This window comes from Elephantulus edwardii, unplaced genomic scaffold (assembly GCF_000299155.1).
Source record: "Elephantulus edwardii isolate Elephantulus edwardi_28Jun2011 unplaced genomic scaffold, EleEdw1.0 scaffold00340, whole genome shotgun sequence".
Classification (NCBI taxonomy): domain Eukaryota; kingdom Metazoa; phylum Chordata; class Mammalia; order Macroscelidea; family Macroscelididae; genus Elephantulus; species Elephantulus edwardii.
Window position 1 is genome coordinate 1,568,244 of NW_006400090.1, and position 23,744 is coordinate 1,591,987.

At 47.4% G+C, this 23,744-nt stretch overlaps 2 protein-coding genes across 2 annotated transcripts; both read left to right on the top strand.

Annotated features, from left to right (window-relative positions):
- Nucleotides 1–15,872: 15,872 nt before the first annotated feature.
- Nucleotides 15,873–17,515, top strand: HSD17B1 (hydroxysteroid (17-beta) dehydrogenase 1). The gene is made up of 6 exons (XM_006901722.1): nucleotides 15,873–15,969; nucleotides 16,067–16,234; nucleotides 16,348–16,527; nucleotides 16,622–16,715; nucleotides 17,045–17,222; nucleotides 17,309–17,515. Exons 1-6 carry the CDS (start codon nucleotides 15,873–15,875, stop codon nucleotides 17,513–17,515), a joined length of 924 nt encoding a protein of 307 aa, XP_006901784.1.
- A 1,926-nt stretch (nucleotides 17,516–19,441) lies between these two features.
- On the top strand, nucleotides 19,442–23,145 carry COASY (CoA synthase). Its single transcript, XM_006901723.1, has 9 exons — nucleotides 19,442–20,138; nucleotides 21,162–21,376; nucleotides 21,629–21,760; nucleotides 21,883–22,072; nucleotides 22,156–22,220; nucleotides 22,401–22,485; nucleotides 22,654–22,751; nucleotides 22,850–22,996; nucleotides 23,086–23,145. The coding sequence occupies exons 1-9, from the start codon at nucleotides 19,442–19,444 to the stop codon at nucleotides 23,143–23,145; spliced, it is 1,689 nt and encodes a 562-aa protein (XP_006901785.1).
- The last annotated feature ends 599 nt before the right edge of the window (nucleotides 23,146–23,744 follow it).

Here is a 23,744-nt window from a genome sequence, read left to right on the forward strand (position 1 = left end):
CCTTAAGGATTTATTTGTACAAATAACACAGGAGGACACCAGGCCCATGTAGATGGCAACAGCCCAGGGGGTCACACCAGTCCTTCTGTCCTCAGATGGAGAACTCAATTATAGAGCCTTTGCAGGAGCCTGGCTTGGAGCAGGAGCCTGAGTTGAGGACTTAGCTGGAGCTTCGGCCTTACTGTCAGCCTTGGCTTTTGGCCGGTGCGGTGAGGCTGGAGACGGCAGGAGAAGTTGCGCCTCTGCTGGGTGACTTTCACAGCAGGCATCAGTCACTGGGTCGTTCGTGGGGCCACCCGGCTAGTGCTCTCCCAGAGGAACCAGCCAGCATCTACAGCTCCAAGGGAACACTGAGGAGACTGTTGACTGATTCACAGGAAGGTAGTTCACCTAAGTGGAAGGCAAAAAGGGCATCTGATCAATGCCCACCAGTATTGTACAAGAAAACAGTTGGCTCTGGAAGGCGTTTTATAGGAGGGATTGTAATTACCTCTGAATGAGTGGGGAATGACTGTCTGAGTAGGTCTTGACGTGTGGTTGCTTGGTGATGGCATTTGGTAACAGTGATTCAATTTCCTCCGGGGAGATTGACCTGGCTAGGGCTTTAAACACCTTAGCTAAGAAATACCTTAAAATTCCTCTGGGAGTGTGGCCTCAGGATTCTGCGTCTCCTACCCTTTGTCCGAGTTTTTGTGACACCACGCATGGAAATAGTTCGAATGGGAGGGAGTCAGAGGAAACCCACTATTTTAGCTCTGATGTTGAAAAATTTCTAGGGGACATACACCTAGCACTAAGGAACTAAAATGAGCCCCAGGAGGTTGAAAACCCTCTACCGGGTAGAATGGCCAACATTTGACATAGACAGACGGTGTCTGTTTGAAAGACAGACTGTGAATTGGTCTGATGCATTTGGAGTGTAGTTACTGGGGAGCTAAGGCACCCAGATCAATTTCCTTGTGTTAAAACCTGGTGTCCAGGTCGGCCTGTCCTGACCCATTCATAGTCTGTTATGAAAGTCTAACAAACTTCAGTTTCTTTCTCTTGCTCTCACTTGGTATTGGTGTCTTTCTTGTATTTCCGAGTCAGAACTTTCTAGTTCTTACCCAGAGAGGCTCCGGACCTCTTTTGGAAATCATCCCCTTGACATTTTGGGGGCTTATCGTTCGGGATAGAATTTGAGGACTCCTGACCACTGAGGATTCTTCTACTGGTGAGTTTTCATGCCTCTATGCTTCCAAAGCCTGGCCCTTTGAACCCTATTTCCCCAATAGATTGATTATGGGATTCTGTATCTGCCAAAAGTCTCAGCAGGAGATCAGGTAGCCAGCCTCCTATGAGATAAGGAGACTGCCTCACCTGTTCCTTCTAGGGGTCCCATCGGTGAGTGTGCCAACCGGAGGACTGTACTAATGCTCTAGCCTCACGGAGGGGTTTCTCCGCCCCAGAGATGGCAGCAGACACCTAACATTCTTCCCTCTGGGCTCAATCAGAGTGTCCAATTCCTCTGTGTGGCTGTGAATTCTGGGGCACCGGGGCGACTCCTGGTAAGACTCATTGGGAAATAGTAGACAGGAACTTCCATCTGTACCCAGTTCTCTGAACTGAAAACCGAAACATGAGTCACCCAAGCTGCACATCAAGCCCAACTTAGAACACGTTGGGGTTCAAAGAGCCATGATCTTTAAATTTTGCTTCCTTTACTTCTTGAAAGACTTAATCCTCCTACTTTCTTGCCTCTCCCTCTGTTTCTTTTTACATTCTCCCACATTTCCTGCATGAAGCATTCGGCATGACTGTAAGTAAACCTTTAATTTTGTTAATAACGTTAGTTAATGTGGGTAAAGTTTGTTGGTGGCTAGTGAGTGTTTCTCCTCTACCTGGCGCAGATTTGTGGTGCAGTGATATAGAGGCTTGTCTGCAGAGCTTTGTTGGGTATTTTGGTGGTTTTTTTTTTCTCTCTTTTCTCTGCTGATACTGGTCAGTTTGGAGTTGAACTATAGATTTTAGCAGGTAGTTGTGGCTACTAACTCTTCACACTCTGATCTCACCCCAATCATGCACAGATAGGCAATAAGAGGAAAAGGGCGGGGGGAGGGAAGAAAGAAAATCATGTTTTAGTACTCACTCCCTTTGCAGGCTTACTTCAGGCCCTTCCTAAAGCAGCAGCCACTATTTGTGGTGTAGGGAACTGCTATAGGCAGAAAGGATGACAGAAAAGTGAAGATGCTCAAAACAGAAGCCTACATGTGCCTTTATTGGTTTTGAGGGAGGACAAACTCAGAAAGGTTTTTGTTTGTTCTCCTTTCTCTCAGAGAACTTTTCACCAGTCCCGAATTCTCAGGCTAGGTGCAGAGCAGAGAAAACTTCCAAGTTTAAATTTTTTCTCTTTTTCATCTTAAATTTAACGTGGCAATAGTTTTGGGCTCATGGACTCTGACAATTTCAGTAGGATAAGGGAGGCAACAGATAAAAGAATAAAGCTAATTTTAAAAAACTATAAATTTGGAGCATGAAGAAGGCAAGAAATAAGCTCATGCCCAACAGGCCTATTAAGAGATGAAAGGCAAAAACTTAAATAGATTAGAAGCTACACTAAAGAATTTCTAAAGAATGAAATTTCTAAATTGGTAAAAACAGAATAAATTAAAATAGACTGTGTTTGGCAGTCATAAGGCTGGCTAGCCTGTTTACCTGTGGTAGTCTGGAATGCCAGAGCTAAACATACAAACCAGTCTTTTAGCAGCTGCATAAATAATGTGGCCTAGGAATTTGGAAGCAGATAAGAAAAGAAGCAACTTAATACCCGGAGTAGGTGTAAGGAACAAGGATTATAGGAGGATGTGTCAGAGAAGTCGGGTGCCGTTAAATCAACTGCCTGTGAAATCCAGAAAGTTGGACTTTCAGAAGCCAGGAAACTAAGCGGCCTTTCCTAGGCAGGAGTGCCGTATTCATTATGGTGAAGGGACGCCTCCAGGAACAGGCACAGGTGGGCGGAGGCCCATGGGAGAGAACGGCCACTGAGACATCAGGGCTCAGTCCTGGGTCCTTCTATGAATCCTCTGTTTTCCAGAATGGTTCTAGGATGAACTTCAGCATCAGCTTGTATAAAAATTAAAAAGTTCAAAGTTTGAAATTAAACACCTGAGGAAATAATTCAGAAGTTTAGAAATAATTAGAAGTTTAAATTGCAACACTAAAACACAGCTTGTTTTATTTTGCCTGCAACAGAGCAAATAGCAACAGACACCTTATATTCAGGCATTTATGGTTTTGAGAAAATGCCATGAGAGTCCATGTTCCCTTTAGTATGGGAGATTTAAAAGGTTGTAAAGACAAGCTAGGAATTTGTCCCCAAAACTCTAAGAACTTTGTAGAAGAGTTTTTAGACTATTACTACTATTTTTTTTAATAAAAAAATTTAAGAGTTCTATTCTCTTTCTGCTGTTTTTCTGATAGGAAGCACAGAACTATTTGAGTGGTAGACACTTGGCCAATAATTGACATGCTGCTAACCCACATATAGCAAATAGAGGTTAGGCCGACCCCAAAATAAAACCTACTTTGGAACTATCTTTTAGTAGAAAAGCTAGAGCTAACAGGAGCAGTCAGCGATCTCACAAAGGGATTATGAAGTATTTGGGTGAAGTCTGTAAATTATTTTAAGTTCATAAAAATAACACAAGATAAGAAAAGAGAAGCCTACAGCTCTTAGGAATAGGCTAGGAGAAGCAATGCAGAAACTTACAAATTTAGACTCTAAATCTCATGAAGAAAGGGTAGTAATGAGTCCCCATTTCTGGACTTAGTTTAGATGATCCCAGTTTTGTTGGCAACATCCAAAGCATCATAGTCAGGAGCAAGTCGAACATAGGCCTTCTTCTCTCCATCAGGCCTAATCAAAGTGTTGACCTTAGTCACATCAATGTCATAGAGCTTCTTTACAGCTTGTTTAATTTGGTGCTTGTTGGCCTTGACATCCACAATGAACACAAGTGTGTTGTTATCTTCTATCTTCTTCATAGCTGGTCAGGGGAAATGTGATGATGGCATAGGGTCAAGCTTGTTTCTCCTGGGGGCGCTCTTCAGGGGGTATTTGGGCTGCCCTAGGAATCTCAGCGTCTTAGGCCGCCGGAACGTGGGTGACGTGCGAATCTTTTTTTTTTTTTGGGCTGTGGATGCCCTTCAGGACTGCCTTCTTGGCCTTTAATGCCTTTGTTCTGGCTTCAGTTTTGGGAAGCGCAGGGGCTTCCTTCTTCGCTTTTGGCGCCATCTTCATAGAAAAAAGGCGAGACCCCTTTTTGAGACGTTAGAAATGAACAGATAACTTCTTTGAGTAGTTTTCCTGGAAAAAACCCTCTCCTTTCTCCTTTAGTGATAACTATGGGGCAATCTTCTTCTGAAGTCCAAGTTACACCTTTGGAGTGCCTCTTGGACTCCAAATGAACTCCCTAAAGAAGAAGTTAATTTTCTTTTCCCACCTACCTTTTAGGGGACTCTGAAAGATGGCTAATGGGGGTAGTCTTACTTATAACACCATTTTACAATTAGACTTGTTTTGCAAAAGTCAGGGGAAGTGGAGTAAAATCCTTAATGTTCAGGCATTTATGTTTTTAAGAAATCAAATATCTTTATGCACAAAATATGGGCTTGAGGTAGACCCTGGGCCCAGTCTACCCACAAGAAACATTCCCCCAGCAGCAGAACCCCCTCTAGAGAGCTTGAAATCGACTCTAGGAAAAGAGACATCTTTAAATGAAGACTATCCCTCAACTGAGGTGACACCACCACCATATAATATTCCTAACCCCCCAAAAAAATATATCCTTCCTTGCTTCCTCTTCAGGAAGTGGGACTGAATGCTGGGCAAACTATGAAGGTGCATGTTCCCTTATCCATGAGTGATTTGCAAAACTGCAAGGAAGAGTTAGGATCTTTTTCTACTGATCCAGGAAAATTTATTGATGAGTTTCAGAAAATTATTTCTATCTTTGATAGGACATGGAAGGACCTGATGGTTCTCTTATCCTTCTATTGTTCTTCTGATGAAAAATCAAGACTATTGGCAGCAGTGAGGCATAGAGCAGACAGGTTTCATATTAATAACCCTCAAGTAGTAGATGGGACAACTACAATCCCAGGCCAAAATCCTGACTGGAATTACCAGCCAGGCCAACCAGGAAATCAGAGAAGAGCCGCTTGGGACTATGCACACTTGCTTGTTTGAAGGGATGAAAAAATCAGATTAAACCATTTAATTACTCAAAGATAACAGAAATTACTCAGGACAAAGAAGAAAATCTGGCAGCCTTTGGGAGAGCCTTGTCGAAGCCATAAAAAAGTTCACAAATTTAAATCCTGAAAGCTCTGAAGGCAGAGTAATTATAAATATTTATTTTATAAATCAGGTGGTCCCGGATATTAGGAGGAAGCTTCGATACAAGGCAATGGGTCCTCGGAGTGATCCAAATTAACTTTTAAAACATGCAGTCAGTGTCTTTAATAACCGGGACTTAGAGGGAGAGAGAAAAGACCAGACAAAGACCAAAATTATTGGGGCAGCTACTGCTGCCAATTTAGGGCCTGTGTTGGGAAAATAAAGTCTTAGCAATAAACAGTCAATGCCATTCAAAGGTAATAAAGGGAGTCAGAATTGCTTCCATTGTGGAAAGCTGGACCACTTCAGTAGACAGTGTCACAGGCGAGAACCACAGGTAAGCAAGGGAGTGGAGAGGAAGATCCCACTCACTCACTTTTAAGTATGAAGCTGAAGGACACTTGGCCAAAGGCTGCCAACATCAGGTCCTCATGGCTGAATCCACAGAGGACTGCCACGGCCCTGGCTCCCAGTCGGCAACAAAGGAGGATGCTTCAATAATTCAGATCCTCCCAGAAGAGCAGTGGGAGAGCATTGACGTTCCCGGTAAGTCTGTTTTCTCCTGGACACAGGAGCCTCTTAATTCGGTCCTACAAGCCTTCTCAGGTCCACTCTCTTCCCACTATTTCTTAGTTATTGGAATTGATGGAAAACCTTGTAAGCAGTTCTTTACTTCCCCTCTTCCTTTTATGTGGACTTCTTGGCTGTTTTCTCATCAGTTTTTGGTAATTCCTACAACTCCTTTGCCCCTCTTAGGGAGAGATCTTATGTTTAAGAGTGAAGACCCCTACAACCAGGAGAAGATAAAATAGATGAATGGGATCTTCTAAGAATCAAATCCCTATGCACATCCAAAAACTTCTCCACCAGGGTAAAAAGGGAAGCCTCTGATTGGGAAAAAATATTTGGTAATGACATATCAGATAAGAGACTTATATCCAGAATTTATAAAATACTTGAGCACCACAATAAGATAAAGGTAAATAATCCAGTTGAAAAATGGGCACAGGATATGAACAGACACTTCATCAAAGAAGACATTGAGATGGCTAACAAGCACATGAAGAAATGTTCAAAATCCCTAGCCCTGAGAGAGATGCAAATCAAAACAACTATGAGATATCATCTCACCCCAGTCAGAATAGCAAAATTTATCAGAACAGCAAGCAACAAATGCTGGCGAGGTTGTGGAGGGACTAGAACCCTTATTCACTGTTGGTGGGAGTGTAAAATGGTGCTACCACTGTGGAAGGCGGTATGGCGCTTTCTCAAAAAGTTGCAAATAGAGATACCATTTGACCCAGCAATTCCACTACTGGGAATATATCCCAAAGAGACCATAACTGACACCCAAGCAGATATGTGCACACCCATGTTTATTATGGCTTGTTCACAATAGCAAGGAGTTGGAAATAACCTAAATGCCCATCAACGAATGGATAGAGAAGCTGTGGTATATTCACACAATGGAATACTATGCTGCATTGAAAAACAAGGAACTCATGCAATATTATTCAAAATGGGTGACCCTGGAGGACATTTTGCTGAGTGAAGTATCTCAGTCACAAAAGGACAAATACTGCATGGTACCACTGTTGTAAAGCAGGAATGACCTTGGGGTTGGGAGGAAACTGAGAAGGATGGGTTCAATAATGTATACTGCATTGAAACAGATGAGGGGTGAAAACTGTTTAAGAGGGAAAATTATTAGGTATTTTTGTCATGACAGGAGTCCAGAGCAAAGGCTGTATAGTGGAGTGGACCTGGGGGGAGGGATTGTAAAACAATGAAAGAATTTTTCTTTTACTTTTCCAAGAAGGTAGTGTACTAGGATGGAGGGTTGGGAGGGGAGAAAAGTGCAACAATGAATGAATGGAAATCCAAAGTTTCTGTAAATTTTCACTGAAATTAATAATAAATGAAAAAAAAAAGAGTAAAGACCAAGATTTTATTTTCACCAGCCATGAAGATATTAGGGCTAGCCTCTGTTCTACCTGAAAAATTCTGAAATGTTACCTCCAGAATTTAGAGATCTAGACCCAAAGGTTTGGGCCTCTGAGTTGCCTACCCAGGCAGTAAATGCAAAGCCTATTAAAATAACTCTTAAACCTGGAGTAGGTTATCCAAAACAGAGACAATATAGGATATTTCCTGAAGGTTGGAGAAGTCTGGCCCCTATAATTAGACAATTAAAAGAAGCTGGTCTAATTACTGAAATGACTTCTCCTTATAACATTCCTATCCTTGCTGTAAAACACCCAATAGTAAATGGAAGTTGGAACTGAGAACAAATGACATAGTTGTGCCTCTACATCCTGTGGTTCCTAACCCTTGTACTATAAAAGGCAGGGTACCAGTCAATTCTACTTATTTCACAGTACTAGATCTAGTATGTAGTCCAACCTATAAGGCCTCAGTTCAGGACACTTGAAGCACCTTAGACTTTTTAGGTGAAGAGGTTTTAGAGTGTCCAAAGAAAAGGCCCAAATTTGACTCCCTGAAGTTCATTTCTTGAGATTCAATTTGGCATATAACAGTAGAAAGCTTTCCCCAGGTTGGGTTGAAATGATACTCCACCTATCTTCCCCAGTAATTTTTGAGGATGACTGGGTATTGCAAGATTGAGATTCCTCGATTTAGAGAGTTAGCCAAACTCTTAAATGAGCAATTAAAATGGAGGGGAGAAAAGATAACCTAAAATGGACTACAAAGCATTTGTACAAAAAAAGAAGCCTTCTTTGAGTTCCTGTGCTAGGCATTCCTAATTCTAAATCTTTTAAGAACTATCTTCAGTAGTTCTTCATCAAAAATCATCAAAAATGATGCACATGCATCATTTGATATGAACCTCTCCCCCTAAGCACAATTGATAGCAGTGCATCTAAATCCCAAAATCAATCGCCACAATAGTCTACTTCCTATTGCCAAAAGGGCCCTTTAGAGTAGTGAGAGAAGATCTTTACCCTAGAACCTATACGCCCTTTTCTAGCAGGAAGTAGCTAAGGGAATGTGACACTCCCCTCCTAATGAATCAGGGTGAAATCTTTCTCAGGGGGGAGTTACAGGCAATGGCAAAGACACCCTGATGGAGGGAATCAATCAGAACTGGTTTTCAGTCACCTAATCTCAAATTTTGTGCTGTTTTAGAAACGAAAAAAGTATTTAAAGTAAAAAAAAAAAGAACTGGTTTTCATAAAGACTGTGGCAATAAAACAATAGAAAATAAGGAATATGACAATATTCCTATATGACAATAAAAACAGACTCTCAAGGAATGTGGCAAAACAACAGATGAAGGAAAAGACAAACGAGATGGCCAAGGTCACCATATCCACTAGAAGGAATGCACCGTCAGCCGTTTAAACCCCACTCCCTGCTAACAAAAGATATATAAACCCTTTTGTAAAATAAAAACGGAGTCAGACTGTCCTGACCTCTTCATAGTCTGTTATGAATGTCTAATAAACCTCAGTTTCTTTCTCTTGGAAAAAAAAAAACCACAAAAAAAATAAAAAAGACTGAGGAGCTCTGGTGGCCTAGTGGCAAGAAGGTGTACCGCAATCCTAGAGGTGCACGGTTCAAATCCACCAGATGCTCTGCTGGAAAAAGAGGAACAATTTCCTCCTGTACCAGTCAGATATGATTTGATGGTACACACACAAAATAATAAAGTTTTTTTAAAAAGTGTAAAAAAAAAAGGATCAAATTTTAAAAATAAATAAACAAAAAAGGCAAACAAATACAAAAAACTGGTGTCCAACTCCTACCCCCACCATGGTTAAGGAGCCAAGTGTCAAGGAGTTTACTGCCCCAGAAAGTCCAGCTGTGGCCTTCTACTAGTCCAATTGACCCCAAATATTTTAGCCACTCCCCTAGAGGAGGAACCTCCAGGCTGTTCTCCCTCCACTCACAAGAGAAAGAGGCACACCTAGCAATCAGGATGCCTCTCCTTGAGGTTATTGTTGTTGTTACGTGCCATCAAGTAGCTTGTGACTCAGGGCAGTCTATATACAACAGCCCTAAACCCTGCTCTGTCCTGTGCCAATCTTATTGTCTCTGACACACCCATCCCCATTACCCCAGTCACTGAGTCAATCTATCTCATCAAGAGTCTTCCTCTCTTGCGCTGTCCCTTCACCCTCCCAAGCATGATGTCCCTCTCCAAGGACTGGTCCTACCTTGCAGCATGTCCAAAGTAAGTCAGATGAAACTTCAGAATCCTTGCCTCCAAGGAACAGCCTGGTTTCACCCTCTCTAGGACAAACTTGTTTGTTCTTCTGACTGGCAGAGGTCTATATTTGTTCCCATTCCAAAGAAAGGTAACCGAAAAGAGTGTGGAAATTATCAAACAGATTCATCCTGGAAAGGGTTAAACCGGGTCGCTCCTTGGAGGCAAGGATTCTGAGGCTCCGTCTAATATACTTTGGACATGTTGTAAGGAGAGACCGGTCCTTGGAGGACATGATGCTTCGGAGGGTGGAGGGACAGCGCAGGAGGGGAAGGCCCTCTATGAGGTGGATTGATTCAGTGACTGGGGTAAACGGGATGGGTGTGTCGCAGACAGTGCGATTGGCACAGGACAGAGCAGAGTTTAGGCCTGTTGTACATAAGGTCGCTATGAGTCACAAGCGACTCGACGGCAGATAACAACCACAACATCATTGATATCACATGCAAGCAAGATTCTGCTGAAGATTATAAAAAAAAATGACTGGAACAGCACATCAACAGAGGACTGCCTGAAGTGCAAGCTGGGTTTAGAAGAGGCAGTGGAACTAGGGATATTATAGCTAATGTCAAATGGATCTTGGCTGAAAGCAGAGAGTACCAGAGGAATGTCTGTGTTTCATTGATTATGCAAAGGCATTTGACTGTGTGGATCACAAAAAGCTGTGACGAATTGTGAATCCCAGAACGCTTGACTGTCCTTATACAAAGCCTATACTTGGACGAGGAGGCAGTCACCAGAACAGAGCAAGGAAACACTACATGGTTCAAAACTGGAAGGGTGTACACCAGGGATGTGTCCTATCTGCATACCCTGAGGTTATAGGACATGAAAAGAGAAAGAGATGTTACAGAGACACTGATGCCCTCTTTGAGTTGTTGACTTATCAGAGATTTCAAATGTCACCGAAAAGGCCCATGACTGCCTGACAGGTTAAGCACCTCAGGTTCCTTATTAAACAAGGGCAAAGATCTCTAGGGAAACAAAGGGAAAGAGCGGTGTGAGCCATTCCCACTCCCACCAATTGGCAATGAGTACGAGAATTCCTGGGGGGCGGGGCACCAGATTCTGTTGAATATGGATACCTAATTTTGGTTACTGAAAAACCTCTCTATGAGGCCACAAAAAGGGAAGAGAAGGAGACTTTTAGTCTGGAGGGAGGTGGGGGCAGAACAAGAGGTGGCATTTAAAAGGTTAAAAAGAGACTTAGAGTCTGCACCAGCCCCAGAACTTTCTGACTTATCCAAACCATTCATACTCTATGTGGCTGAGAAAGACAAAACTGCCACAGGAGTGGAATGGTAGTTCAAAACCTCAGCACATGGACCAGGCCAGTAGCCCACCTGGCTAAACTAGATGGAGTTGTTACTGCTCTCTTGACACAAGAAGCTGACAAGTTTATGTTGGGGTATTAGGGTGCCACACACAATGCTTACCCTAATGAACACAAAAGGCTCACCAAATCCAGGCTTACAAAGTCTCAAAGCCGGGGAGCTCTGGTGGCCTAGTGCCAAGAAGCTGTGCTGCAATCCCAAAGACATGCGGTTCCAATCCACCAGGTGTTCTCCTGGAGAAGGAGGGGCAATTTCCTCCTGTGCCAGTCAGATCTGATTTGATGGTACACAAAAAGTTAAAACAAACAAACAAAACACACACACACACACACACACACACACACACACACACACATACACAACAACCAACCCCAACAAACCACACAACAAAGTACCAAAACCTCCTTTGTGAAAACTCATGCATTAGTCTAGAAACCACAGGAAACCTGAATACTACCACCTTGTTATAAGTAAGCAAATAGGCCAGGCTAAATCAAAAGCAAAGGCAGATCAAGAACTCTTTTGAGAAGGCAGCGGCTCTACTGACAAAAGTGGAATACACAGAGCAGGCTATGCAGTGGGGCTCCACAGGTGGACTTGTAGCAAAAGCCAAACCTCTTCCCCAGGGGACTTGTGCCCAAAAAGCTAAACTGACAGCTCTTAGGTTATGAAATGTGTTGCTCACTGTCACGTGTACTCCCAGAAAAAGATAAGGGGTTTTTCCATTATGAGATCCTGTTTGCCAGGCCACGCCCCCTCCTCTGGGGATTACCTGATGACTTGGAGCAAATAGGCAAAGTAGAATTGCATTGGCAGCTAGAAGTCTTAGAGAAAATTAACACAACTCTTACCAAGTGTGTAGGAAAAAGATCACCTGTCAGCCTTTATACTCCAGTTCACTCCATTTCTCTGTGACATCAAGTCCAGGTCAAAGACTGGAGCAACACTCCCGTCCAGGCCTGCTGGAAAGGGCCACTGCTAACCTAACCACCACTACTGAAGCCAGGGTAGACAGCATCCTCCCTTGAGTTCAGTACTTATGAATGAAGCAAGCCCCACCAGATGGATGGAAGGCCATCCCAGTTTCTATATGACTACCCTCTGGCGATCATTGAGACCCGCCTCAGTCACCCCCAGAAGCTTTAGTCTACACAGGGCCAAAGTTTAAGATCATCAGGGATTGCCCCAACCATTCTAAGGGCTGTCGGTCCCTTGGTGATCAATGAGAATTGACCCTAGCCTAGCCCACCTTTGTACTGCTCCCCCAATGTACTGTTACCCCTAGTAACTCTTGTGCTCTCCCTAATAGTTCTGACATCACTCCCACCCACTGGGCCCGGTGTCAAAAGCTAAGCTTAGGTTAGTGCCACCTATTTTCAATCTTTGTATTGAGAGCCTTGTGTGCTATAAGTACTAGATAGCCTAGTCGGGCCACAAAAGAAAAATGAGCATAAGCCCACTATACATATTATTAGCTCATCTGAGTGTAGCCTTGGTCCAGGGAGAACTTTTAACTTTGAATGTGATAGCCTCTCACAACCCTATTGTTTTAGTTTGATGCATGACTCATATTGGATTGTGGAGAGCTCTATACTCAACAGTAGCTCTCAACTTAGAAGAAACATCTATGTCCTTTTACCCTCACAGGCAAAGATTTCTACTGAGGAGAGCACCCTATTATCAAGAAGTTCCCCACGTGAGGTGTTCATTGGACAACCGAATGGCTGATGGACAGCCAAAGGTGACTGTCTTCAGATGAAACTTAAGCTCTGTGTGGTTAGGGGTTTGCCACCTCCAAACTGCCAACCTTATTAGTGTAACCAATTTCCCTTTCACCAACCCAGTAGTCGTGAACCATCCCTCACCATGGTATGGGCCAAGGGCTGACGTCTATGGCCAAGATCCTATAGGTACTCACTCTGGCTCTCCAGACTGTCAATCCATGCCAGAATCCAGATCCACAACTCTCAGCCCTTCCTCCTAACTTCACGGAGCCAGCCCTGAATCCTAATGATCCTGCCAAAATACAATAATTGAAGTGAAAATCTAGTTCAAACCCTCAGCATAGAAACAGGGTATGAAGATGCAAATGTCTGGTTAGAGTGGGTTAAATACTCTGTTCTCACTTTAAACAAAAGCAGCTGTTTGACATGTGCGACAAAGAGACCGGAGACTCAAATTGTCCTCTTCCCACTAGGATGGTCCCTAAACCCTTTGGGCATGTGTTGGGGGTTTTTTGGTTGGTTTTATGTTAAGAAAAAAAAATGTATTTAGAATTAGCCAGCTGGACTCAGTTTAGATGATCCCAAGTTTGTGGGCAACATCCAAAGCATCATAGTCAGGAGCAAGTCGAACATAGGCCTTCTTCTCTCCATCAGGTCTAATCAAAGTGTTGACCTTAGTCACATCAGTGTCATAGAACTTCTACTTCTTCTTCTTCTTTTTTTTCCCCGCCTTAGGATTTATTTGTACAAATAGCACAGAGGAACCAGCCCCATGCAGATGGCAGCAGCCCAAGGGGTCACACCAGTCCTTCAGTCCTCAGATGGAGAACTCAATTATGGAGCCTTTGCAGGGGCCTGGGCACGTTAAGGAGCCTGACTTGGAGCAAGAGCCTGGGTTGAGGCCTTAACTGGCGCCTGAGTTGGAGCCTTGGCTGGCGCCTGAGTTGAGGACTTTGCTGAAGCTTCGGCCTTACTGTCAGCTTTGTCTTTGGATTTTGGCTGGTTAAGCCTTAGCAGTGAGGGCCCGAGCACACTTCCCAAGCCTGGGATGGACGATGTAGGCGAGTCGGCTGAGCTTGTGGTTGACACTCCTTGGGACTCTGGGCTTGATCTTTTTGGGCTTGACAAGAGCCTTCACAGCCTCGGCGCGTTCATCCATGGCCTTGGCATTGTTGGCCTGCGTTTTCTTCAAGCCCCTGTTGTTGTGCTTCTTGGCAAAGTGCATGTTCCTCAGGAATTTGGGGTCGACCCCTTTAAGAGACTCCTATCATTGCAATCTTGGTTTCTTGATACCATTTCTGTGCCATTTTCAGGACCAGTTGTGTGTGGTGTGGTTCTTGGACTTGGCCATATCTGCACTGTCACCACAGCTCCGTCATAGAGTTTCTCTACAGTTTGTTTAATTTGGCACTTGTTGGCCTTGACATCCACAGTGAACACAACAAGGGGAAACTTAATGAAGGCATAATGGTCAAGTTTATTTCTCCTGGGGGCGCTCTTCCGGGGGTACTTGGGCTGCCTTCAGAGTCTCAGCATCTTAGACAGCTGGAAGGTGGGTGTCGTGTGGATCTTCTTTTTTTTTTTTTTTTTTGGCTGTGGACGCCCTTCAGGACTGCCTTCTTGGCCTTTAATGCCTTTTCTTTGGCTTCAGTTTTGGGAGGGGCAGGGGCTTCCTTCTTGGCTTTTGGCGCCATCTTCGTAGAAAGGCTCTATGGGCATGTGTTATACGGTCGCACTTTTCCAGGATCCCACAGCGGGAGGCGCTGCAAATTGCTGATCGTTATCACTGTTCCCCGAGGTCAAAGGTCTTTTGGGTCAGCCCCTGAAGACCATCAGGCCACTGGCCTGGAACGACAATTTCACCGCATGCCTGTCTAGGCTTGGGGAGTATCTGACGTTGCCAGGAAACCTAACGGGATACAGTGAAGATCGACTGTTAACACAGTTCAACCAGTCCGCCATGGTTCATCAACATGCCGACGTCTGGTGATATTGTGAGAAGCAATTATTTGAAGTTTTGTCAGGAAATTGGAATGGTATTTGCACTCTAATTCAATTGACCATCCCAGTTACTCTGGCGTTCAAGTCATCTACAAAGCCCATGCAGGAATCTTAGAACAGGAGGCCACTGCTCACAGATCATTTGCCCCCAGTGTTTACATTGACCTGATGGGATGGTGGTTTGGTAAATGGAAAGGTCTAATATCTGCCATCCTTACTCCTCTTATTATTGTGATAGGACTGTTAATTGCAACTGGATGCTGTATTATCCCATGTGCTTGAGAATTGGTTCAGAGGCTCACAGAAACAGCTCTCACCAAGCAGTCTCCTCCTCTACCTTATTCAAGTGTCATCCACTTTCTAAATAACATGCCTCTGGAAACCCTATGAGCTTCAATAAATGTCGATAGTTGTAGGGGGGCTTCAGGCCTTTTGTTCATCGCCTAACTATGAGTCATGCTCGACTCGAGGGCAATCAACAACTACAACAACAAACCCACTAAACAATCCTGAAGGGTTAGGCAGAGTCCTTCTATACCCCATAAAGAATCTGACTCTGAAATATAAAATGGAGCTGTTCAGCTCAAAAGAGGGAATAAGGCAGGTCCAGGCCCAAGAAGACACTAGCTAAGCAAAAACAGGAAACCTGTTTAGCAAACTTGACCTCCAGGAGCGGTTCTAACCATGTAAGCAGACGCCCAGCAATAACAGAAAGAGTGGTCCAGCAACTGGAGGTTGGCTGCCTAGTAACCAAATGAAGGCATTTTAATTAACTTGTGACCTTTCTCCCTGTGCACCTAAGTGCCTTAAAGCCCCTTTGCCCAAAAGGTTTGACTAACCAATCATAATGTATGTCAAAACCAGCCACTAGGAAATAGATCCCAACCACCACCTCCTAAGACGTTATCAAGAGACATTTTTTTTACATCTGGGGAGCCTGATCCTTGAAAGGCTGTGATCTCTGCCAGTGCTCCCTCAGGACAGGTGTCTTCCTTGCTCCACAGAAAATGCTTGTAGTCACCTGGAGTGGCTGGACAGGAGGTCGAATTCCTGCAGCAGAATCAGCCAGTCCCCACCCCTTCCCAGGGGCTCTTAACCTTGAGATTGCGGAAACAGACATAACATGGAATGGGGAGGTAAGTAAGGGGTTGGGCAAAGCCAGTGAGCAATAGCTGAAGACACGAGGGACTTCTGGACTAGTTTTCCCCATGGACCGCACTGTGGTGCTCATCACGGGCTGCTCCTCTGGCATCGGTCTGCACCTGGCCGTCCGTCTGGCGTCAGACCCATCCCAGAATTTCAAAGGTATCTGGAGAGCCAAGGATACAGACAGGCAGCAGCCCCCAAGTCCAAGAGGGCCAAGAATGGGAAATCAGCTCCTTCACCTTTCCCTAACCTCCAGTGTATGCCACGCTGAGGGACGTGAAGGCTGAGGGCCCGCTGTGGGAAGCAGCCCAGGCCCAGGGATGCCCTTCTGGCTCCCTCGTAACCCTGCAGTTGGATGTGAGGGACTCCGATTCTGTGGCTGCTGCCCGGGCACGCGTGACTGAGGGCCGCGTAGATGTGCTGGGTGAGTCTTCCCTGTTCTGAGTCCAAACCTGCATGCTGGAGGCCTGGAACCCAAGGGGGACATATGCTGAGGGTGGTGGGTGAGGCGGGCAGGTTGGGTCTCCCTCTCTACAGTGTGTAACGCGGGCCGGGGCCTGCTCGGGCCGCTGGAGGCGCACGAGGCGAGCGCTGTGAGCTCTGTGCTGGACGTGAACGTGGCCGGGCTGGTGCGGACACTGCAGGTCTTCCTTCCAGACATGAAGCGGCGCCGCTCTGGGCGCGTGCTAGTGACCGGGAGCATGGGCGGCCTGATGGGTGAGTGGCCAGGGGGTGAAGCGAGGCCCGGTGATGTGGGGTGCTGCAGCTGGTGTGCCTGTCCCCACCCCAACAACCTCATCTCCCCTCCAAGGGCTGCCCTTCAACGCCGTTTACTGCGCCAGCAAGTTTGCAGTCGAAGGTCTATGTGAGAGTTTGGCGGTTCAGTTACTCCCTTTTGGGGTTCAGTGAGTCACTATCACACCCTAGCCCCTAACCTCCGACCACAGGAACCCCAGCACCCCATCTTGATGGAGTTGTTCTCCCTGCTCTTTTCATATTTCTGGTGTGGCCAAGTATCTGGTATGCGTTAGCTCATTTCCCCTAAGGACTCTGCTAGTTCTTGGAGCTATTGTTCTTAGGAAGAATAGGCCCAGAGACTGTAGTTGATTGGCCTAAGGACACACAGCTGCAAGCTGCTGACTGCAATTCCATCGTCATAGCCTCTGTCACACCCTCAAAGGGATCCGGGAGAGGGGCCCCGAAACCCGCTTCACCCGCCGCTCTCCGCCCGCAGCGTCAGCCTCATCGAGTGCGGCCCGGTGCACACCTCCTTCCAGGAGAAGCTGGAGGGCGGCCGGGGCGGGGCGCTAGATCGAGCGGACGCCCACACGCGCGACCTCTTCTCCCGCTACGAGCGCCACAGCGAGCGCATCTTCCGCGAGGTGGCGCAGGACCCGGAGGAAGTGACGGAGGTGGGCGCCGGGTGGCGCCGGGGAGGCGGGGGAGGTCGTCGGTGTCCGCGCCCGCCCGCCCACCGAGCCCCCGCCCCCCTCGGCAGATCTTCCTCGCCGCACTGCGCGACCCCCGGCCCGCGCTGCGCTACTTCACCACCGAGCGCTTCCTGCCCCTCGTGCGCCTGCGCCTCGACGACCTCAGCGGCCGCGACTACGTAGCTGCCATGCACCACAACGTCTTTGACGATAAGCCCCGCGAGGCTCTAGCTGGGGCTACAGGATTGGGGGACCTTCCTTCTGCTCCTCAATAAAGACTTCGTCCTTTGTCTTCAGAATCCTCTTTTGAGCCGGTCTGATGTGAGGGGAAGGGCACTGATGACCAGAGGACTTGAGAGGCTGGACTGGGCCTTTGGAGGGAGGATGCTGGCAGCAAGTTAGTGAGCAGGGGCCATCATTTTAGTCTTAGCTCTCCCCACACGGAAACCCGGGGCCAGAAAGAGGATCTCGCTCCTTGAGGTTCACGTCACGACTGAGCTGGGGCACAGGCCGACCCTGGATACTCAGAGGGGTCTACAGCATTAAGGCACGGATCCAGATTGAGGTTATCAGCCGTAGGACCTGAGGCTAGAGTCTCCCTCCCCTCAGTTGATTTTCTTATCTGTAAAATGGGTATAATGTCCGGCTCACAGGTGGTGGTTAATTGCAGTCAAGCCTATTCTGACTCGTGGAGAGCCCCAGGTATGAAAGAGTCAAAATAAACTCTAGGATTTTTAAGACTGACTTTTTGAAAGGTCTTCCTCTAGGTGGGTGTAGTGTGTTGTTACTGTGTTCCATCAAGCAGATTCGGCTTCAAAGTAAAATAACAGAACTAGTACTGAAGAGCAATGGTGTCTCTCTGGAGACTAAGGTGCGTCTGATACAGGCCATGGTCTTCGCAATCACCTGTTATGCATCAGAGAGTTGGACAATGACCAAGGGGGATAGAAGGAGAATTGATGCCTTTGAGCTGTGGTGCTGGAGAAGAGTATTGAGAATACCATGGACTGCTAGGAAAACAAACAGATTTGTCCTGGAAAGGGTTAAACCGGGTGGCTCCTTGGAGGCAAGGATTCTGAGGCAACAAGTATACACACTGTCCATTGCACTGACATGCAAACCCCAAACCCTCAGTCTGATCTCCAGGTCAGTGCCCACCCCGACCCACCAATCTGTGTTTGTAACATAAGCATCAGTGATGGTTAAAGTTGTGTCAACTTGATCGTCTAGGATTCCCTGGTTTAGAAGTCATGAGTCAGAAGAAGCCTCGCTCTTGCCAGCTTCCTTAAGTATGGGAGTTATTTCATGGAGGTAACTCAATTGATTTCTCTTTATCCATATATGTCCTTGAGCACACACGGCTCGTTTTCTCAACTGTGAAGGCCTGGATGATTGTTCTGTGCCTTTCCACGTGCGGATCCTTGGAGTGGGAGAGATTTGGGTTTGGGATACACAACCTCTAAGATGCCCACCTTCGTCCCCAGATACTAGTTCTTGCTATCTCGCAGTCTTCTAGGTGATCCGAAGGCCACCGTCAAATAGGTTTTCAGACTCTCCTTGTCCTCCACCGCCTATTCTCCAGTAGCTCAGACATAGCACCGAACACGCACGCAAAGCGTAAGCCCCGGGACTTAGCCCCGCCCCCTCGGCGGGACACGCCCCACATCTCGCCAAAGCCCGCGAGAATCTTACGCCGCACCACTGTTACAATGTATGAGCTTTCTCACTTTCCGTAGCCCAGAGTCCAGTTTCTGGATCTACGGGTTCCGGGTCACTGCTCCGAGTAGATTCATCGGCGTTACAGGCGGAGGCAGAGCACTGGTCTTCAGTGAGTAAGGGCTGGATCTCAGTTCCCCCTTTACTTCACGAACCCTATTCCATGAAGCCCCCGGTGCAGCTTAGCAAGAGGGCTTAGGACTCCTGGATCTTTAGTTCTGTAACTCAGGACTCCTGCTCAGATTCCCACTCCTAGCATTTCGATTCAGTTCAGCTATTAATTCACTACCCTGTCCAAGATGAGGAAACCGAGATTCAGAGGACAGCGAGGTATGGTCTGCAACTCCCTCCTTATCAAGGTTCCTCTGGATCAGCCATTGAGACTCTGACCCAGACCCGGGCCCCCTCCCCAGAATCCAAGGTCCATTCAGCTGCATTCTCCTCAGACTCCCTCGTCTCATCTCTTTATCCACAGGCCTGGCGACATGGCCGTGTTCCGGTCTGGCCTCCTGGTGCTGACAACGCCTCTGGCCTCCCTGACCCCTTGCCTGGCACCCATCCTAACCTCAGCGGCCAAACTGGTGAATCAAACACTCTACGTTCATCTGCAGCCTGGCTTGAGCCTGGAAAGCCCTGCTCAACCGGGGTCCAGCCCTGTGCAGGCCACATACGAGGTCGTCGATCTCATAACCCACCTCTATGCAGGCGCCGATGTCCATAGGAACCTGGACGTCCGAGTCCTGCTGACCAATATCCGAGCCAAGAATGCCTTTCAGCCTACCCTCAGTTCAGTCCAAAATCTGGCCCATCCGCCAGAAATAGTGCTCACTGACTTTCAGACCCTGGATGGCAGCCAGTACAACCCAGCCAAACAACAGCTGGAGCGCTATGCCACCAGTTGTTACAGCTGCAGCCCACAGCTTGTGTCAGTGCTGCTGTATCCCGAGTATGGATCGAGGGAGCAGTCTGAGAAGCCCCAGGGGCTCCCCTCATTCTCCACCATCAAGCCAGCCTCCACAGAAGCTAGGTCTCCAAAGCAGCGTGTCGGTTGCTACAACCACGGAGCTGTGGGCGGCACATTTGACCGCCTGCATAATGCCCACAAGGTCTTGCTCAGTGTTGCATGCATCCTGGCCCAGGAGCGGCTTGTGGTGGGAATAGCAGACCAAGACCTGTTGAAGAGTGAGTAAGAGGGATCCAGGATTAGGGCAGTGGGAGACTCCACATCTTTTTTGCCCTCTCACCTTAATTAATCCAAGATGGAGGGAGGCGGGGACCATCTGTGAATTCACACCTCTCCTAAGTGAGAAGAGCCCAGCGCTTAGGTGGTGCTAAGGAAATTTTGTAAAGTGCAGAAATGAAGCTTTCTCGTTGTGGGGGCCAGTCACCACCCTGTCATGATGACTCCAGATGTGGAGCTAGAGAAGCTGTTCTTGAACAAGTGCTCCAGGTGAGGAGCCTTTAAGTGTGCGACCTCCAGATCAGCAGTTAAACGAATTTTAGGTAGTAGTGCCAGAAACGGCCTTTTAATTGTTTTTGGTCAAACTTTCTTCTAAGTGGTATAGCACTGGTCTGTCCGTTTGCTGTACAGAGGTAACTCATGGTTGCTGTGATGCTAAACACTGTGACATTGATGTGTCTAATGCGATCATGGTTACTGATGGTGGACAGTGTTTGGTGGAGCTTCCTGATTAAAATAAGCTTGGAGGCAGGGGTGAGGTCCACTTCCAAAATAGTTTGCCTCAGAGAACTCTATGAACTTGGAAAAACAATGAAAGTTATACAGGTGTTCAGGTCTTTTGTTTATATGGTTGCTACGAGTCATCTATATCTTGAAGCACTTAACAACAACAACAAAGTGCCTTGAAGCACTTAACAACAACAACAAAGTGCCAGAGACAATAAGAGGAGATGCAGGGACAGTGTTGGATCGTGTCATTCTCGCTCTGACTCATGCTCACTTGCCCTGCTCATTTTCCTGTAACTTGTTCTCTGGGCGCAGGCTGGCCCTTCCAGTAACTACTGTGCTGGCCTGCCTCCTCCCTCCAGGCCCCCTGCCTACATACCACTTCCCAGCTTAGCCCTTCTTCCTGCCACTCGCTCTACAGATACAGTGCCAAGGGTACCCTTTCCTAAACAGTCCCACATTATCAGGGGTCTTGCCCCAGTAAAAAGATCTCACTGTTTTCTGGGCTCCTTCTCTAGGCAAGTTGCTCCCTGAGCTCCTCCAGCCTTACGCAGTACGTGTGGAGCATCTAAGTGAGTTCCTGGCGGACATCAAGCCCTCCTTGACTTTTGATCTCGTCCCCCTGCTGGACCCTTATGGGCCCGCTGGCTCTGACCCCTCCCTGGAGTTCCTGGTGGTCAGCGAGGAGACCTCTCGTGGGGGAATGGCCGTCAACCACTTCCGCCTGGAGAACGTAACCTCTGAGGGAGACTGGCTGAGGGAATGGATGGAGATAGGGTCATTGTGGGAGGCTTTTGAAAGTAACATAGTCCCAAAGGAAAGAAGAGAAGGCACTGGGTAATGGGAAGAATCAGAGAGGAACTGCATCCCAAATGTTTCTGAATTAGAGGAGACCCTGGGGTGTGTGAGGAGAAAGAGGGGCCAGTTAGTGTCAGAGTTTCCCTTTCTTGCACCTCACCCCTTCTCCCCTCCCCCTTTACCTCAGGACCTGGAGGAGCTTGTCTTGTACCAAATCAAACTCCTGAAGGAACCAAATCAGGAGGAGAGTGATGAGGATAAAGTCAGTTCCTCCAACCTCAGAAAGCAAATGCTGGGAAGCCTGCTTCGGCCACCACATGTAGGCCCCCTGACCCTGCTTAGTGGGCTGGGCATGCTGAAGGATGGAGATCGAGGGGTTACTTGGTATGAGCCTGAGGACCCTGGTAACTGTGGGGTTCCCTCCCTCTCATCTACTCCCAGAAAAGGCCAGAGCTTCCCCCAGATCTCTACGTGCTTGGCTTGACGGGCATTAGCGGTTCTGGGAAGAGCTCAATTGCTCAGCGGCTGAAGGGCCTGGGGGCATATGTCATCGACAGTGACCACCTCGGCCATCGGGCCTATGCCCCAGGCGGCCCTGCCTACCAGCTTGTGGTGGATGCCTTTGGACCAGGTAATGACTGAGCAAGGCTAGAGGTGGCCTGAAATGAGGAAGGTTCCTGGCCTCTTTCTCAGACCCTCATCTTTGTCATTCAGATATTCTCCACACAGACGGCACCATCAACAGGAAGATCCTGGGCAGCCGGGTGTTTGGGAACAAGGTAAACACCACCAAGGGCTCCTCAACTTCTTTTAACACCCAGGGCTTGAGACCCAGTGGACCTCTCTGTTCTGGCTCAGAATATACTGACTTATACTCATTGCTCCAAATGACCATCTCTATGGACTGGCTCCATCTCTGAGAGAAGGGAACCTCTCTCTGCTCTTATCTCCCTATCCAGAAGCAGCTGAAGATACTCACAGACATTATGTGGCCAATTATTGCAAAGCTGGCCCAAGAGGAGATGGACCTGGCTGTGGCTAAGGGTCAGTAGCAAGGATGATTAGAGCATCCAAGAAGGAAGTTGGGCGGATCCTGAGAAGTTTCCAACCCCACCCACCAGACATTTTTTCCCCTGGGATTATGTTTCCTGGGTTCTGTGATTGGTGGCAGGAGGCAGGGCGCTGCTAGCAGTGACTATACTCTCCCCACAGGAAAGCACGTGTGTGTGATTGATGCCGCCATGCTGCTTGAAGCTGGCTGGCAGAACATGGTGCATGAAGTATGGACCGTTGTCATCCCAGAGACTGAGGTATGTGGACACCACCCCTCTTGCAGACTTTCCTGCACTGAGCTCGGGCCTGGGCTTGGACTCCTTCCTGACCTGACCAGTGCCTCATCTGTGTCCAGGCGATACAACGCATTGTGAATCGTGATGGCCTGAGTGAAGCTGCAGCAAGAAGCCGGCTGCAGAACCAGATGACTGGACAGCAGCTTGTGGACCAGAGCCACGTGGTACTGAGCACCCTGTGGGAGCCTCAGGTCACCCAGCGCCAGGTTGGTGCCCAGGGAAATTCCGAGTTGTGAGGAGGGAGCCGACCTGACCCTGTCCACTGTTCTTCCTTCAACATCCTTATCTTCCCAAGGTGGAGAAAGCCTGGAACCTCCTGCAGAGTCGCATCCCCAAGATGCCGTCAGGCCCATGAGTGGCGCACAGTTCTCCGTGGGGTCACACTGGCCCCTGGAGCTGGGAGAACATCCAGTGACGAGAGCACAGAGGGCCTCAGTGCTTACCCGGGTTTGGGTCAAAGGACTCCAGGCTGCGCTGGGCTAGGCTGGACCTCCCCAGCCTGCTAGGAGGTAGCTAACAGTGAGAGCAGACTCATGAAAGAACAGGCTCCTGTGACATTTTGTCCCCATTGTCGCTCAGGAGTGTCTGCATAGCTGTCTGGGGCCAGGGCAAACAGTGGAACTTGTAACAGAATTAAAGAGGAATGTTTCGGGTGAATATATCGTGTCTACTTCCTGCTCTCCTGCCTCTAGGCATCCCTGGAACCCTTGATGGAACAAATACCTTGAGCGAAATTGTAGGAGCCTGGCCTGAACGAGAAGGCAGGCAGTTTAGAAGCTAGGAACAAGACCTCTGGACTCCTAAGCTTGAGGTCTGCCCTGTACTACCACTAACTAGCACTGTCCTGTCGGATGAATCACAAACTTTCTTGGGACTTCCAATTCCTAATTTACAAAAAGCACACGGTTTCTTTGTGAAGTATCTTGCTGGACTGAACTGAATGTTGGGAAATCA

Coding starts and splice junctions, on each gene's coding strand:
- HSD17B1 (XM_006901722.1), top strand. CDS start 15,873: ATGGACCGCACTGTGGTGCTCATCACGGGCTGCTCCTCTGGCATCGGT. Junction 15,970..16,066: donor CCCATCCCAGAATTTCAAAG/GTATCTGGAGAG, acceptor CCTAACCTCCAG/TGTATGCCACGCTGAGGGAC. Junction 17,223..17,308: donor ACCCGGAGGAAGTGACGGAG/GTGGGCGCCGGG, acceptor CCCCCTCGGCAG/ATCTTCCTCGCCGCACTGCG.
- COASY (XM_006901723.1), top strand. CDS start 19,442: ATGGCCGTGTTCCGGTCTGGCCTCCTGGTGCTGACAACGCCTCTGGCC. Junction 20,139..21,161: donor AGACCAAGACCTGTTGAAGA/GTGAGTAAGAGG, acceptor CTCCTTCTCTAG/GCAAGTTGCTCCCTGAGCTC. Junction 22,486..22,653: donor GGACCTGGCTGTGGCTAAGG/GTCAGTAGCAAG, acceptor CTCTCCCCACAG/GAAAGCACGTGTGTGTGATT.